The sequence below is a fragment of the Antennarius striatus genome, chromosome 1, assembly GCF_040054535.1.
Source record: "Antennarius striatus isolate MH-2024 chromosome 1, ASM4005453v1, whole genome shotgun sequence".
NCBI lineage: Eukaryota > Metazoa > Chordata > Actinopteri > Lophiiformes > Antennariidae > Antennarius > Antennarius striatus.
This window is the reverse complement of record NC_090776.1, coordinates 6,096,641-6,111,827: the sequence shown is the minus strand read 5'-3', so window position 1 is coordinate 6,111,827 and position 15,187 is coordinate 6,096,641. Positions and strand designations below refer to the sequence as shown.

The 15,187-nt window shown below is 44.4% G+C and overlaps 1 protein-coding gene across 1 annotated transcript in view; it reads right to left on the bottom strand.

Annotated features, from left to right (window-relative positions):
- Positions 1 to 15,187, bottom strand: part of si:ch211-186j3.6 (neural-cadherin) — a 593,489-nt gene that overhangs the window by 14,313 nt on the left and 563,989 nt on the right. The window contains exon 35 of the mRNA XM_068311636.1: positions 11,584 to 11,828. Coding sequence (XP_068167737.1) covers positions 11,584 to 11,828 — 245 coding nt within the window. The remainder of the gene's footprint in view (positions 1 to 11,583; positions 11,829 to 15,187) is intronic.

Below are 15,187 nucleotides of genomic sequence, written 5' to 3'. Positions count from 1 at the left end.
ACCCACGAAGACACGGGGAGAACATACAAACTCTGCACGGAGCGGAACGCAAACCCGGAATCGATTTGCTGTGCAGCGACAGCGCTATCCACTGTGCAACCGTGCCTCCCTGCTGATAAACATTGAAACCCAAAGCCCGCTTGCTGTTGCTTTGTGGGGAATGTAGTTTTTGTGTGTGCAACAATGGCCGATGTGGCCTGTGGGCCAGTTCTAATGGTAATTGAAAATCATCTGGCGGGCCATACATAATTTGAAACGGGCCAGATCTGGCCCCCCCAGGCCTTGAGTTTGACATATGTGCTTTAGACCAGCAGTCCCCAATCTTTTTTGTGCCATGGACCGGTTTCATCCAAGACAATATTTTCACGGATCGGCCTTCATTTGCTCGATAATCTTTGCTCAATAATCGCAAGAGGATGGATGCACACAGAGGGGCTCTTCTCTCTCCCGATACAGTGGTTTTTTCGTGTTTTTTGTGTCTTGTCTCTCCGTGTATTTGTCCATCTTTGTCACGTCCATCTTCATCATGTCTACTTACCCCAAGGTGCTCATACTACCGTGAGTTTCTGCTCGACATGCGCAGAACAACTTTATTGGACTTAGACCCAGCTGATGCGGAGGTGCTGCGTGAGTGCGGTTTGCTCCGGAGGCCTGCTCAACCACCAACCCCAACTCCTGCTCCCATCCTGCAGTGGAAGCGCCACAAGCGGAACATGCGAAAGCAGAAGCGGGGCAAGTGCGGAGGCATCCGGGCTAGGTTGCTGGCTAGCTCTCACCGGCCGGCTATCCCGACCATCATACTCGCCAACATACGCTTGCTGGACAATAAACTAGACTACATCCTTCTGGTCCGATCATCAACTAAGTGTGTGGATGAGTGTTGTGTCTTCGTATTTGTGGAAACATGGCTCACTGACAGCGTCCCGGACTGTGCCATTCAGCTGGACCGGCTAACGTGCTACCGGGCTGACAGAGCGCTCGCTGAGGGGGGGGGGGGGGGACCGCGGCGGGGGACTCTGTGTTTACATCAGGGAGGCTTGGTGCCGCGACGCTGCTGTGGTTTGCACACACTGCTCTCCTCTGGTGGAGCTTATGATCATCAGATGCCGGCAATTCTACCTGCCCAGGGGGTTTTCTGCCATATTGCTGGTGGCAGTATATATCCCTCCCACCTCCAGCAACATCAGCAGTGAGGCACTGAATGAACTCTACCATCACATCAGTGAGCAGCAGACAGCCCATCCAGATGCCTTCCTCATTCTGGCGGGGGACTTTAACCATGCAAACCCCAAGAGTGTGTTTCCAAAATTACATAGACATATCAACTTTGCCACCAGAGGAGCTAACATCCTGGACAATGTCTACACGACACAAAGATGCCTACGAGGCCTGCGCCCTCCCTCACCTTGGGGCATCAGACCACACCACTGTTATGCTAATGCCCGCATACAGACCGCTCGTTAGAGTCGTTAAAACTGTGAAAAGGCAGATACAGGTGTTGCCTAATGGGTCTTCAGAGGCACTCCAGGACTGCTTTTCAACCACAGACTGGAGCGTATTCAAAGATGTAGCTACCCACAACAACAACACAGACCTAGAGTACACGGAGACCGTCACTGCATACATGAGAAACCGTCACTGCATACATGAGAAAATGCATGGATGATGTCACGGTCACCAGAACGATCTCCGTTCGAGCCAACCAGAAGCCTTGGCTGACAGGTGAAGTCCACAGGCTCCTGAAGGCGCGGAACGTGGCCTTCAGAACTGGGGACGAGGTAGGCCTAAGGACAGCTAGGGACAACCTGTCACGAGGCATCCGAGTGGCCAAGAGACAGGATTGCCACCCACTTCAGCGACAGCAGAGACACCAGGAACCTGTGGCGGGGGATTCAGTCCATTACGGACTACAAGACCCTTCCGCAGTCGTCCGACAGCTACACCACTCTGCTGAATCAGCTGAATGACTTCTTTGCGCGCTTTGAGGCAGACACTGGCATCCTGGCACAGAAGGCTCCACCCCCTCCTGGCGACCAGGTGTTGACGCTTTCTCCGGACAGCGTGAGGCAAATCCTCAGAAGGACCAATGCACGGAAAGCCCCAGGTCCTGCAGTCAACATGGCATTGACTGATGCTGCACACTAACTTTCAGCTCCAACCTCTTCGTCAAGTTTGCAGACGACACGACTGTGGTGGGTCTCATCAACAACAACGATGAGACAGCCTACAGGAATGAGGTGGGACTCCTGGCTAAGTGGTGCAAGGACAACAATCTCCATCTTAATGTGGAGAAGATGCTCCACTAACCATCAACAGTGCTGCAGTGGAAAGGGTCAGCACCATGAAGTTCCTGGATGTGCACATCTCCGAGGACCTGTCCTGGGACCGCAACACCGCATCGCTGGCCAAAAAAGCCCAACAACGCCTCTACTTCCTCCGCAAACTGAGGAGAGCAAGAGCACCACCCCCCATCATGCTGACTTTCTGCAGAGGCACCATCAAGAGCATCCTGTCCAGCTGCATCACATGTGGTATGGCGCCTGCACCGTTGCCTGCCGCAAGACCCTGCAGCGCATTGTGAGAGCAGCTGGAAAGATCACTGGTGTCTCTCTCCCTTCCCTTAAAGACATTTATAACACCCGCCTCACCCGCAAAGCCATCAGCATTGCAGGTGATCCCACCCACCCCTCTCACAGCCTTTTCAGCCTGCTGCCATCAGGTAGAAGACTGCAGAGTCTGCGGGCCAGAACCAGCAGGCTCAAGGACAGTTTCTTTCACCAGGGGATCAGGAGGCTCAACTCCCTCCCTACTCTGCCCCCTGCCATAGCCTTGAACTCTACCCTCACACTGCCCTGCCCTCCCCCCTAGCACCTGACTACCTATCTCTCCTTCCCCCCGTCAACTCAGGGACTGCGCACACGTCACTTCCCCTATGAGATTAGAGTGTATAGAGATGTTAACCATCCCTTGTGTTTCATCATATACTTTGTGCTGTACTGTCTGATGTACTGTCTGTGTTGTACTGCTTGTTGCACTGCCTGTGTTGTCCTGCCTGTGTTGTACTGCCTATGTTGTCCTGCCTGTGTTGTACTGCCTGTGTGTCCTGCCTGTGTTGTACTGTCTGTGTTGTCCCACCTGTGTTGTTCTGCCTGTTGTACTGTCTGTGTTGTACTGCCTGTTGTACTGTCTACCGTGGGTCAGAGTGGACTGCAATTTAATCTGTGCTGTATGTCGTGCATATATGGTACATTTGACAATAAAGCTGACTTTGACTTTAATGATGCCAGGACAGCTGTAGGCTTATAATAAATCATCTTCAGTGGTTTCATGTAAACTGCAGACATCAACAGGCAATAAACAAACTTTTTTCTCATACATTGATATGCTTCAAGGGCACCTCAGCAGTGGCTGGGAGGTGAGCTGACACCTCCCACTGTCAGCTCACACTCCAAAGATGTCTGGCTGGAGCTGGAATCGAACCACCGATGGCTGGGCGCTGTCTGGTCCCAAGACATCCGCTCTACCACTGAGCCACTGCTGCCCCGGGAGTGGCCGTTAACTCCAGCATTCATCTCCTCTTGAGTATCACTGTGACTTCATTCAATTATTTCATTTGAATGAAAGACAAAGGACTTTTCCCCATGGAGAATGGCAAACAAGATTCAATTTTGAGAGCATAATATTTAATAATTTACAACCACATTACACCACTCATTGGATGAAACTTCATTTCAAAGTGTAAAATGCACTTTTGCAAAACTGTCCTCAGGAGATTTGAATTAAATCACATCTTGGTGATGTTCCTCCCATGTATTTCCTCCATCAGCCCCTGGTTTTCCCTTTTACTTCATGTGTCTTTCTCTTTTACCACTGCAGAATGTCAACAGCTAATCCATCATGCGAGCAAATGAAAAGAAATCACTCAAATTCCCTCTCAGTTGATAGCACCCTATTAAACTACCCACCACTATCACCTCCACCACCCCCTGACAACATTGTGTGAGTACACCCACTCAACGAGCAGCCCACACAGTGTGGGGTAAAAAAATAAAATAAAAGACTGTCAGCTTGATCCCTTCACCAACACCCCATATTATCTGTCATGTATAGTAAAATGAATTGTTTCAAGGGATACACTTTTTCTTTTAATTGCATTAAGGCTTTTAATGATGGGGAAAGAGATTTTTGTTTGGGGACACGTCTTACTGTTGCAGAACATCACTTTAATGTTAACAAGCAGCAGATAAAAAACATTCAAAACAAGGCGACAGGTTGAGAACTCTGCTTTATCTTTATCGGGTACTTTCATTGAGGAGGCTGCTGGAACAACAGCCCAGAACTTTCTGACACCAGACGTTTTTTTTATCGATCATACCAAAAATAACAGCGTCAAATAGCCGTTCGCTCAAGTAGCACAACAGCATGTAGGATCAGCTGCTGTCACTTGAGGTTGACAGAAGAGAATGTGGACATATTCTCACAGGCAGAAAAAGTTTCTCACAACACAGACTGACAACCCAGCTTTATTTTTCAAATGCATTCCTGTTATTTATTTATGTAAGTATGTATGTATTGTATGTACTGTATATACTGTATGTATGCGTGTGTTTGTATGTATGTATGTACTGTATGTACTGTATGTATGTATGTCTGTATTTGGTTTAATATGTTGTTGTTCTTTCTCCCAACACCACTAGGGCAAATATCGTAATTCTTTATCTTCTTCTTTTCCTTTTGGCTTTTCCCTTCAGGGGTCGCCACAGCGAAACAGTTGCCTCCATCTAACCCTGTCTTCTCCCTCCTCTTCTCTCACACCAACTACCTTCATGTCCTCTTTCACTACATCCATAAACCATCTCTTTGGTCTTCCTCTAGGTCTCCTGCCTGGAAAACTCAGCATCCTTCTAAGTCTGGCCTCTCTGACTTTATCTTCAAAACCTCTAACGTGCTGTACCTCTGATGTACTCATTCTTGATCCTACCTATCCTAGTCACTCCCAAAGAGAACCTCAGCATCTTCATCTCTGCTACCTCCAGCTCTGTCTCCTGCCTTTTCCCCAGTGACACTGTACCAAGATGAAACAACAACGCTGTTATCACCACAGTTTTGTAAACCTTTCCTTTCATTTTAGCTGAAACTCTTCTATCACACATCACACCTGACACTTTCCTCAACCCATTCCATCCTGCCTGTACACGCTTGTTCACCTCTTTTCCACACTCTCTATTACTGTTGACCCTAAGTACTTAAAATCCTCCGCCTTCTTGATCTCTTCTCCCTGTAACCTCACTCTTTCACTTGGGTCCCTCTCATTCACGCACATGTACTCTGTCTTAATGCGGCTAACCTTCATTCCTTTCCTTTCCAGGACAAACCTCCACCTCTCTAGTTTCTACTCCACCTGTTCCATAATCTCACTGCAGATCCCAATGCCATCTGCAAACATCATAGTCCCTGTCTAACCTTGTCTGTCGGCCTGTCCATCACCATAGCGAACAAGAAGGAGCTGATCCCTGATGCAATCCCACCTCCACCTTGAACTCCTCTGTCACACATACAGCACACCTCACCACTGTCTTGCAGTCCCCATACATGTCCTGCACCGCTCTTACATACTTCTCTGCCACTCCAGACTTCCTCATACAATACCACAGTTCCTCTCTGGGCACCATATCATAAGCTTTCTCCAGATCTACAAAAAAACAATGCAGCTCCGTTTGGCCTTCTCTATCAACATCCTCAAAGCAAATACAGCATCTGTAGTACTATTCTATTTATTGGCATGACACCATACTGCTGCTCAAAAACGCTCACTTCTGCCCTTAGTGTAGCTTCCACTACTCTTTCCCATAACTTCATTGTATGGCTCATCAGCTTTACTCTGTAGGTGCCACAACTCTGCATGTCTCCCTTGTTCTTAAAAATGGCACCAGCACACTTCTCCTCCATTCCTCAGGCATCTTCTCACTATCTGACATCCTGTTGAACAACCCAGTCAGAAACTCTACTGCCACCTCTCCTAGACACTTCCAAACCTCTACAGGTATATCATCAGGACCGACTGCCTTTCCACTCTTCATCCTCTTCAATGCCCTCCTCACTTCATCCTGACTAATCTTTGTTACTTCCTGGTCCACAGCAGTCACCTCTTCTAGTCTTTGTTCTCTCATTTTCCTTGTTCATCAACTCTTCAAAGTACGATTTCCATCTTCCTATAACACTACTGGCCCCTGTCAATAGACTTCCATGTTGCACGTCCTTCCCATCTCTGTCTCTCTGTCTTGCCAACCTGCATAGATCAGTCTCTCCCTCCTTACTGTCCAACCTAGCATACAAATCATCATAAGCTCCTTGTTTGGCCTTTGCTACCTCTACGTTCACCTTATGTTGCATCTCCCTGTACTCCTGTCTACTCTCCTCGGTCCTCTCTGTGTCTCACTTTTTTCATTATGAGATAACCATAATTGTGTCATCATTAGCGCAACTGGCTGTGTGCGAGAGGCGGAATACACATGTTGCCAGTTGTTTAAGATGTATATGCTTCCTATTACAGGGGATTAATGTCATTGGTGGCAGATGTTTAGCCACACCCTTATCACAACTTTTTCTCATTGTTACAAATCATCAGACTCAAGATACTTCAACTCCTTTGCTTGGAGAAGGACTTCATTCTCCACTTGGAGAAAGCAGTCCACATGATCAGAGTCATGACCGAAAGAACAATATCGTGGATACAAGCGGCTGAAATGGGCTTTCTCGGGCAGATAGTTGGTCTCTCCCTTAGAGATAGGGTCAGAAACACTACTATTCATGAAAGGCTCAGAGTAGAGCCACTGCTCCTTTGCGTGGAAAGGAGTCATTTGAGGTGGTTTGGGCATCAGGTGTGGATGCCACCAGGACGCCTTCCTGGGGAGGTGTTCCTGGAATGCCCAGCTGGGAGGAGACCTCGGGGCAGACCCAGGAACAGGTGGAGGTATTATATCTTAGTACTGGCTTGGGAATGCCTTAAGATCCCCCAGTCAGAGCTGGTGGATGTGGCCGGGGAAAGGGAAGTTTGGGGTTCCCTTTTGCAGCTGCTGCCCTCGCAACCCAACCGTGGATGAGCAGATTATGGGGCGGCAGTGGCTCAGCGGAAGAGCAAGCGTCTTAGGACCAGAAATCGCCCAGCCATCGGTGGTTTGAATCCCGCTCCCGCCAGACATCTTCAGAGTGTGAACTGACAGTGGGGGCTTCAGCTCACCTCCCAGCCACTGCCCTCCCACAAGCTGCTCATTGTGGCGCCCCCTGAAGTGGCGACCCATCACTCCGCCTCCCCCAGTCATGTGTGATTATTAATCAAGTGTGATTAATTGCATGCCAGCAGGCCCCTGGTGTGTTGTGTTTACATGGGCCTGTATACAGTGTTTGTTTGTGCTGTGCTACTAACACTTATATACAGTATTTATATGCATGTACAACAAGGAGTGTAAAGATAATTTCCCCATTTGTGTGGACAATAAAGTGTGTTTAATCTTAATTAAGATGGATGGATAGATGGAAAAAATATTAGCAGGACGATCAAAGACAAAATATTAAATGTTTCTGTATTTATTTATTTTTTTTCCTGTGGTTCAGAACACCACCTACCCAGACCTTCAAAGGAAGGGTATTATTAAAAGATTTTGGGCCTTGTAGTTAGTTAGCTAGTTAGTTAGTTAGTTAGTTATTTCAGGCAAGGCAAGGAAAAAAAACCCTAGAACAAAATAATTAAATAAGCAAATAAATAAGCATCAATCATAACTCAACAATACAATTCTGCCTGAAAGAGAGTGGGAAGAAGAAAATTTATGCAATCCCACCCCAGTTCCTGATTCAGAGATCAACACACTGAGCTTCATTGCTACTTCATTTAAGGACAACCACACAATAATTGCATCATGATGGCATTACCATGGGCAACAATAATTATCACATGCAATAGCATTCCCACACAGCAATGTAAGAAAGGCACTATATACCAACAATGGTAATGTACAATATACCAACAATGATAATGGACAAATGCCAACAACAGTAATTGACAAATACCAACGATGATAAAGAAACACTGAGCACATGTTAACAACAGAACAGCAGTTTGAGTTAAAGACCCTCATCTCTATATTTTGACCAGACATGATGTTTATATAACAGTTTGAATTGTGGAGTACTTTGGCACTGCTTGTGTTGTGAGTCCAGATTGTTCCATACTTTCACTCCGCACACAGACACACAAAAACGTTTATGCGTGGTTTGAGCTCTCGGCAATGAAAAATATCCAAAACCTCTCAAGTGATGAGTCCTGACTGGAGTTATAAAAAAAATCGTTGGAGGTTTGGTGGTAATAATTTGTTGAATGCTTTATATAAAACTATTGATTTATTATATTGTACAAGATCATGAAATTATAGCCACTTTGACTGTGTAAACAGGTTATGAGTATGTTCAAGAAAACCAACCTTGTGAATGATCCGCTCTGCTCTTTTCTGTAATATGATCAGAGGATTAATTGTGCTCTGATAAGTATTTCCCCAAACTTCTTCAACACAATATATAAGATATGGGAGGACCAAGGTGCAGTATAAAGTACGGTGTGTATTTACATCGAGGTATAGCTTTGCTTTATTTATAATTGAGAGGGTTATGGAGATTTTTGTTTTTATGTGTCTGACATGGGGTTTCCATGCCAATTTACAATTAGAGTTGTAACTCTAATTGTAAATTGTAAATTTACAATCAATTATAACTCGTAAAAAATTAGTTTCACTTACAAATTAAATTTGAGTGCCATCAATACTTATTTTCTGTTCAGACATGTCGCGATTTCCAAACATAATTACTTTGGTTTTATTTGTATTCAAAGATAATTTATTTGTGTCCATCCATTCTTTTATTGTGTTTAGTTCCCTGATTACTGTGTTTACAAGCTCAAAATAATCATTGCTACTGTAAAATATATTTTTGTCATCTGCAAATAGTACTTACTTTTACACTTCTACAAGATGTTTGTTACTTTCTGCTCATTTGTAGCTGAGAGGGAGAATTAAAAGGCATTATTTCCGATAGTTTACTTCGCAATTCCACTATCTAGAATATCAGCAGCCAACTTAGGGCCAACGTTCACAAAAATTTTGTTGAACTTATTGACTACATTATTCATATTATAATCTTCACCATTTTCATCAATTAAGTAATCAGGGTATGTCAACTTTGAGGATTTTTGTTTGATTAGGCTAGTCAAAGCATTCCAAGTTCCTTTTATATTGTTATTATTTTCATGAAACTTTTTTTGATAGTATAATAGTTTGCTTGTTCTTATGATATCAGTTAATTTATTTTTGTACTTCTTATATCTTTTGTTTTTACTTTGATAAAAGATTTGTAGATTGTTTTTCTTTTTACAGGCATTCATTATTCCTTTGGTAATCCAAGGGCTTTTGTGATGTTTGTCCTTCATAACATATTCTTTCACAGGGCAGTGATTATTATACATGGAAGTGAAGATGTCTAAAAAAGTACAATAAGCACTGTCCACATTAGGGTCACTGCACACTGAAGTCCAATCCTGGAGCGCCACAGTATTTTTTAGGGCTTGGATCATTTCATCAGTTAATATTCGTTTAGAGATTTTTGCCGTAGTGTCTTTAGTTTTCTTGAAATTACCATCATACAAAGTAAAAACAGGTAAGTGGTCAGTTATGTCACATATAAATAGGCCACTAGTGATTTGATTTCCCATAATATTGTTATCAATGATTGTTGCACTATGTGACGTTATCCTACTCGGTTTTATTATAGTTGGATACAGAGACAAGCTGTACATTGTGTCAGTGAAGCCATCAACAGTTTTGTGCTTGGTTGAATTCAACAGATCAATGTTAAAATCACCACAGATAAATATGTTTTTTTGCTTGACAGTTGAAAATGGTTTACCAATCCAGTCAGTGAAAGTTTTGTATATTTGAACCAGGTGCCTGGTATACACAACTCATGATGATATTTGTGTTTTTGTCATTTAGAATTTCCACTGTTAAACATCCAAATAATCCCTCCACAGCTATTGTCATATTAGTTAAAACTTTGAATTTAACAGATTTATGAATGTATAAGGCAACCCTCCCTCCTGTTTTACCTACTCTGTTTATATATCTTAATTCATAGCCATCAAGACAAAAATCAATACCTTTATCATCATTGAACCATGTTTCAGATATTGCAACGATGCTAAATGGACGAGTGAAATGTTGCAAGTAGTCTTTGATAGGCTCAAAATTTGTGTACATGCTGTAGGATCTTCAGTAACATGTCCATGTCCATATTTTTGCTTGGTGTAGTCTGTGTTCTTGGCGTGTTGGGCATTGTGATGATGAGGAGTCACAAGCTGCATCAATGTCGATACTGCTCAAGATCTTCTATGCTCTTTACCACCAAGACTATGCTGCCTCCGATAGCCCATTTAGTTTAATAAAGATCTTACAGTTTGTTACCCAGGTTTGTTGAATCTTGCCTTGTTTTTTCAGTTGTCGTGCGATCCTTCGATGTCAGCATTTTTCTTCGTCAAGTGCTCGTTTATGAATACATTTGTGCCTTTTAGTTTGTGCCCCTGTTTCAATCGTGCCATTTTCTTTTTCCAATTAGTAAACCTTATGATGAGCGCTGGTGGTCTCTTGTTCTTTACTGGTAGTGGGTGACACGCCTCGATGTGCTCCCGGTCCAACTCTATCCCCTTGCTCTGGAGATAGGAAGTCACCTGTTGCTCCACCGATTGTGTCTCCTGCTTGCTTGGCTCCCCGCTGTCTACGGCCAACGCACGAGCATATGAGCGCGGCCTGATGTTGATGTCAGTGATGACCACATCATTGATGCAGGAGTATTGCTCCAGCTCGTCCACTCGCCGCTCGAGATCCACAATGCACTTATTCTTCTCCACGTTTTGGAGGCGTAGTTGTTTCACCTCCTCCAGCAGCCCCAGAAGCTGCTCCTGCTGCTTTCTGATCGCAGTGTTATCGCCGCACATTGAGAGAGAGTATTGAGTATTGAGAGAGAGTTTTATCTCCTCGAACTCCTCCGGTGTCTGGCTTTTCCTTGGTGGGGGCATTCTGGTAGTGTGTGAACTAAAGCATCCAGTGGCAGGGGATACTCCAGTCTGTTTGTCAGGGCGTTCGCGTTCCCTAGCTCAGGTGCGCTAGCTTGCAGCACCGACTGAGACAAACAACAAAAAGCCCACAGTGAAATACCCGGCAAAAACAGTCAGGCACAGTCAGGACTGTATGTATAAACAAAGAAAAATTATATCAAGAGTCCATTTACCACAAAAAAAAACGTATTCAACGAGCAGCCACCTAAACACTACAACACTTTTAGGATTCTTAGTCTCGGGTTGGCAAGTATGAGATCACACACACACACACACACACACACACACACACACACACACACACACACACACACACACACACACACACACACACACACACACACACACACACACACACACACACACACCTGTCCTTTATGGATTTTGTCATTAATATATGTGTAATATGTAGAGGATGCAGTCACTACCTAATAGGGCCATGAAGCAGATGCAGATGGCAAAGAGGGAGTTGAAGCTCAGGCCCACATCCTCACGGTAGATAGCCAGGGGTGTCTCGCAGTGGCGTCCCCTGTAACCCTCCGGGCAGTGGCAGGTGAATTTCGAAGGTGACTGGGCCACACATGTCCCCCGGTGACATGGCTGTGTAGCGCACAGGGTGTAGACACAGGACTTTTTGGTCCCATTCACATGGATCATGTGGCCATGAGGACATCTGCACAATGGAGTTGGAAAGGGTTTAAATTAGAATCACCTCAAGGTTTACCAATCTTTCTGAGGAATCACATAATTCCAGAAGCAAATGCCACACCAAAGTGACAGCATTCTGTGAATAAACCAGAATAAATAAAACAAGTCATAGAGGACATATTAGAAGACAATGTGGACATTAGTTTGTTACCACAGTGAAAAAGTAAATTACTCTGCTTTAGTTAGAACTGCTCAGCAAGATGTCCCCCTTTACTGCTGAACCCTTCCTTTTATTTGGCAATGGGAAATGTAGTGTCCAGCCTGGCTGAAGTAGAGACAGAGATTTCCTTCACATCACTGCTCCCGCTCAGGCTTCAGACTGGTGTGTCCTACCACACATCAAACTGGACCGCTGAGTTCCGGTTGCTGAGTCAGGCCTGGCCACAGAAGTCAATGGTGTATTCAGCTACTGCTTGCACACTCAGGCACACCATGAGTCCACTATTGGCATCTGGGCCCAAAAAATAGGTCCAAAACCTTGTGCGTTGCCTAAAAAGCTTGGAATGAAGAGAAGTTGGCCTGACCCTCTCCCACTCTGCCATTCCTGAAAGATGTCTTTTGCCAGTGAGGTGGTTGATGGCATAAGTGACCCTCACTAGTTCAGAAGTGAGGGTGTGGGGCTTCAGGGCAAAAAGAATGGAGCAGTTGGTCAGCAATGGATTGCAATCCTCAGGATCCCTGGAGTATTGCTCCGTTTCCCCCTCCAAAGGCTCTGATGTATAGCCTGAAGGCAACACTTGCACCAGAACAGGAGGGGCTGGAGGGAAAACTGAATTGGAGCTGTGACAGAATTTTGTATTCCTCTGTCTGTCCCCAGTTTTCTTATCTTTGTGAACTCAAAATTTCACAAATGGTATAAAGAAAAGCCCTACCTTAAACAATTTATAGTTGAGGACATAGTCATTGTTAAAACCAGGGCTTTGAACGGGTTCATGGAACGAAAACTTCATTTTTTTTTTTTTAATTTTAATTTTATATACTGGTTTGATCCCCGAAGGGAAATTAAGACAGCACACTCTAGCTACTGATTACAAACGCATGCATACATGTGAGTACAGGCCCCTGTATCACACACACACACAAGGGGGCCTGTAGGCATGCAGGGGAGGTAGAGTGGCAGGCAGCTCCTTCTTGGTGCGCCTCAAATGAGCAATTTTTTTGTAAAGGGGACGGCACCTTGCTCAAGGGTGCCTCGGCAGTATTTGTTAATGTTCCGGAACAGAATTGGAACAGAAGATAATTGTAAACCGGTTAATACCGGTTTATTTTTTGTTCATGAAAAAAATATTTGACCTCATGTTTCATGTTTCTTACCTGATCCGCGGCTATCAGCAGCAGTTAAGATAAGGCAGTCTCCCAGTCACCATTTATTCATAACAGGTAAACACTGCAGTATGTCAATGTTTAATTTAGACATTAAGTCATTGGCTGCAGTCATTTTCAGTGCAGTGTGTTCCCGTACTGCCAGCGCTTTGTAGCAATATTGAGCTATGGGAGAAGCACAATGAAGATCTGTTGTTCAGCAGTAAATGACATGACGGAAGTTATTCTTGTCTTATTTCATGTAGTGTCTAACTAAAGCGATATAACGTGCATAAAGCAGAGGGTAGTGCTGTGGTACTGTTTACTGTAGGGTAGGGACATATCTATAATTATAGTCTATAGTATATAAACTAATTGCTTTAGTTGCCAATTTAAAAGTCCTAAAGAGGCGCAGTCTAGATTACGGAGTTTATTTCTGTAATTTTACACACGATGATTGTGGTTGAACTGTGTTGTACTACGTATTTAAATTTCAAAAAATACGCCAACACTGTTTTTTAAATATGTTTTTATTTCTTTATTTTTTGATAAATCTGTGGATTTACTTCGAAGTCCTCATCTTCGGTCTGTATTGAATAGCTCGGTAATTTCACTGTCGCTGATCGTCTGGTTTCCAGGTGGCTGTCCGGTAATGATGCCGGCTTTTGCGAAATATCGGACAAAATTCGAAGTCCACAGTCCACGCACATATTGTGGCGTAAATCGCTCGGCACTGCCTCCAGTCCTGGTAAACGTGTGTTCACGTCTCTCATCCATCACTCCACGACGCACGCAGCTTAACTTTAAAGGCTCTGTTTACACCAATGACCAGCGGTTTGAGTTCTTTCGTTAATCCTCCAGGATGATGGCAAACTCCGTATTCAGCCGCTTAACGTGTTTTTTTTTACAGAAGCGGTCATGTGGGCGTACATGGAGTCACAGAACAAGAGAGATGGCGAAGCGTGAAAAAAGCCATCCGGTCTCTTAACGTGTACCGGAACAACCGCGGAATTGATTGCCTGGAGTTTACATGTTGCGTCGTAAGCGTGTGTCTTCGCTGACGCCATTGTCGGGGGCCAAACAAATGTGGTTATGCAGCATACCTGCGGTACAGTAGGTACCTACCGGAGGTGTGCCAGACGTAGCCTCACGTCATGTTCTCTAATTGGTTCATCGCTACCGGCGTACGTAGTGACGTATTAGGTCCTATAGCGGTGGAAGATGGTCGATCTGGCGGAGCGCTGACTAAAATCACACAAAAACATTTTTACAGATTTTGGAACTCAGTGTACACATAAGACGCTTAATGTTAAAAAGCGCAGCATTGATTTTTGAAAAATGTTAAGGCTTTCAAGCACGTCTAATGGTGCGCAAAATACGGCACCTAGATATTTATATTAACAAGGAACGTTATTAACCGGTTCAGGAACTATATATTTTTTACGTTATAACGTTATAATTCCGTTTCTGTTCAGAACGAACCGATTGGCAAAAGAATCTGGTTCAAAGCCCTGGATAAATGTCTTGCACCAACTAAATCTGCACCAATCGGCGAGGCCTTTGATAGACAGAAGGCTGCTGCGCTCTCAGCCCAAGAGGCAGAGCTGAGATTAAATTCAACACAGTGTACACTATAGCAAAAGAGGAGCTAGCCTTCACTAAATTCAAGCCACTACTTAGTCTACAAAGAAAAAACGGCATGGACATCAACGTGACTTTTGCCAATGACAAATCCTGTGCTAACATAATTGGCGTGATCGCAGACACTTTAAGAGAGCAGACAGCAGCAAAAGTAGCCGCTGCTCAGTACATAGCATTCCTCATTGATGGGGACACAGATGTCTCTTTAACAGAGTGCGAGATAGTTTATGCACGGATCCTGCAGAACGGATGGCCAACAAACGTGCTGGTAGGACATGTGGAGGTGCAGCATGCCAATGCAGATGGTAAGATTATTATTATTTAAACAAAAAAAAACATTCCGCACAGTAGCTATTAAGTTGTATTTCATGGGTTATTGTA